Below are 2,405 nucleotides of genomic sequence, written 5' to 3'. Positions count from 1 at the left end.
CTCACCTATATGAGGAATGAATGCATTAGGATGAAAAGGCACTTGGACAAGCCAACACAAAAGAGCAGTGTCACACATCTGAGTAAATGATCAAACAGAGGAATTGGCAAAAAATCCTTATTACAAGTCATGTAGTTCAGCTTCCTAGGGTAAGAAAATTGTTTTCCCATAACAGTTCAGACACCTTCAATTTTAGAAAGTCAAGATTAAGAAAGGATTGACTAAGTGCCTCAGCAAAGCTCACAAGGATGAGGAAGAATGAAATAGACACTTTTACTTTATGGAGAATGCTAAAGTTTGCTAGGTAAGCAGCAATAAAAAAGCACAAACAACACTGTCAGGTGCTTCACTAGAGACAATTCACAAAACCTAGATTTATTTTAATAAAACATGAAGAAAAAAGAACAATGTTCAGGCACAAAAACTAACAGAACATAATCAATCAGGGACAAAAAATGGTAGTGCACTGATGACATCTCCAGCTTCAGTCTCAATCGTATCATAAACCCATTTTCTATTGCATCGACATTCTGGTCCACATTTGTTTGAGTTGCATTTGGGGCAAGGATAGAAGCAACCCAGGCAGTCAATTTCCAGGCAATCACATAAGTCTATGCCATTACAAAGCAGCCTGCCATGTTTGTCATACTTCTTTGTAAATCTGTAAAAGAGATCAAAAATTATAATGCTTCAACGCATTCAGAGACTAAACCAAACACAAGTGGGAAACATCTTTACAACAAGTATTTAGACTTTAACAAACTCACAGAAAAATAAAATACCAGCATTATATCCTAATTGCAACAGCTATTGCTACTAAAAATAAATGCATGCCATACTACATCAAAATTCCCTTAAAGTCACCCAGAAGTATCTTGTTTTCCCAACATAGCTTTCAATGGTAATAAGAAATCACTCTGCTAAATACAGTGCTTTTATTAATCTCATTTAGATTCAGTGAACAGCCTACCAGCTATTTTTTAAACTAAATCAGATAATAAATTAGAGGTCTTACTTGGACTCATAAAAAAAATTTTGTTTCATCTGTGACATGCACGCTTTCTTTTTCTGCTGTCTAGTTTCAGGATTGAAGTCAGCTACCTGAGGTCCTGGATTTTGAAAGGCTAAGTATTTTAATTGTTTCTTAAGTTTTTGCTATAAATAAACAACAGAAAGTTTGTAATTAGTACAATTGGAAAATATAGATGCCAAATGTCTTCACTGGCTTTTGCATGAAATTAAAATTAATATTCCTGATAACTTATAAGATCTTGCTGATTGTTTAAAATGTTTTCTTGTCTAATTACTAATCAAGTGTTACTTTTACCGACTGTGCATCCTGGCTGGAGATGGAACAATCATGACTCTGAACGCATGACTCTGGTACAGCAGCATGGGGTTTGCAAGTTGCCATGTAAGAGGCAGAATTACGGGTTTTGTTCTTTAGCTTCATCTAAAATGTAAAAACAAGTACTATGATTATAAACATCTCAAATGGATTAACTCTCATTTTCACTGTTCCCTCAGATGTCTAGGAATTATCTTTGTCCAAATAACCCGAGGGCAAGAAAAATGTCTGAAGGAGCAAATAACACAGTAAGAAAGCATTTGCACAAGTGAGAAGTATGAGGAAAAAACCCCTAACACACAGACAAAACAAAAAAAAATTTAACTAAGCATGGTTTTCTGAGAAATAAGAGGGTGCATTTTTCTTCCAATTTCATGGAATTCATGTCTGCAGATAGCTAAAACTGCTGGATACTTTTGGAAGCTAAAGCTCCAAGTATTACCATTCCACATAGTCCGTGGATGTTGGCAGATAATTTCAATGTCACTGCAAACAAACATAACCATCATGTTAAACAATCCCCCTTTGGACAGCAACTGTGAACCTTGACCATACTTGTCATTCTTTATGTAAAGGCATAAAAATACATACAAATTTATCTTTTTATCCTGTTATGTAAATGAGCTGCCTTGCCATATCTTAGCTTCCCTAGAGGGTATCATTCCCTTCAGAGACCACAGTGATTTTCCATAAACAATTCAATGCTTTAACTATTTCTCAGGGGAAAGCAGTGGCAGTTCAGCCCAGCCTGCTGATGCAGTGATTCCAAAATATCCATGCACTTGAAAGCACTTTTTTAGAAAGGTGGTTATTGCTGTGGATCTTCAGCTGCATCCTCCTGAAAACATACACGGCACTCTCATGTACCCTATTCAGACATGTCTGCTTTGGACTCTGGGGTAGATTTTCAGCATCATAACCCTTCTTGATCACACATAATGCATTTTTAAGTTGCAAAAAAACCAATAAGGTATGGCATAGTCCTTCCTTTAAGACTACTCTTCTATTTCCCTACTTATTTAGAATTTATCCTAGCCCTCTAAATTACTGCACTGCA

At 36.0% G+C, this 2,405-nt stretch overlaps 1 protein-coding gene across 1 annotated transcript; it reads right to left on the bottom strand.

Moving 5' to 3' along the window:
• Positions 1 to 345: 345 nt before the first annotated feature.
• ARL14EPL (ARF like GTPase 14 effector protein like) lies at positions 346 to 1,732 on the bottom strand. The gene is made up of 3 exons (XM_079331482.1): positions 1,328 to 1,732; positions 1,016 to 1,155; positions 346 to 661 (listed from the first exon to the last, which is right to left on the bottom strand). Exons 1-3 carry the CDS (start codon positions 1,451 to 1,453, stop codon positions 439 to 441), a joined length of 489 nt encoding a protein of 162 aa, XP_079187608.1. The 5' UTR covers positions 1,454 to 1,732; the 3' UTR covers positions 346 to 438.
• Positions 1,733 to 2,405: the final 673 nt, after the last annotated feature.

This window comes from Erithacus rubecula (genome assembly GCF_903797595.1).
Source record: "Erithacus rubecula genome assembly, contig: SUPER_Z_unloc_4, whole genome shotgun sequence".
Taxonomy (NCBI): Eukaryota; Metazoa; Chordata; class Aves; order Passeriformes; family Muscicapidae; genus Erithacus; species Erithacus rubecula.
The sequence above is the reverse complement of the archived record's forward strand: the minus strand, read 5'-3'. Positions and strand labels throughout refer to the sequence as shown.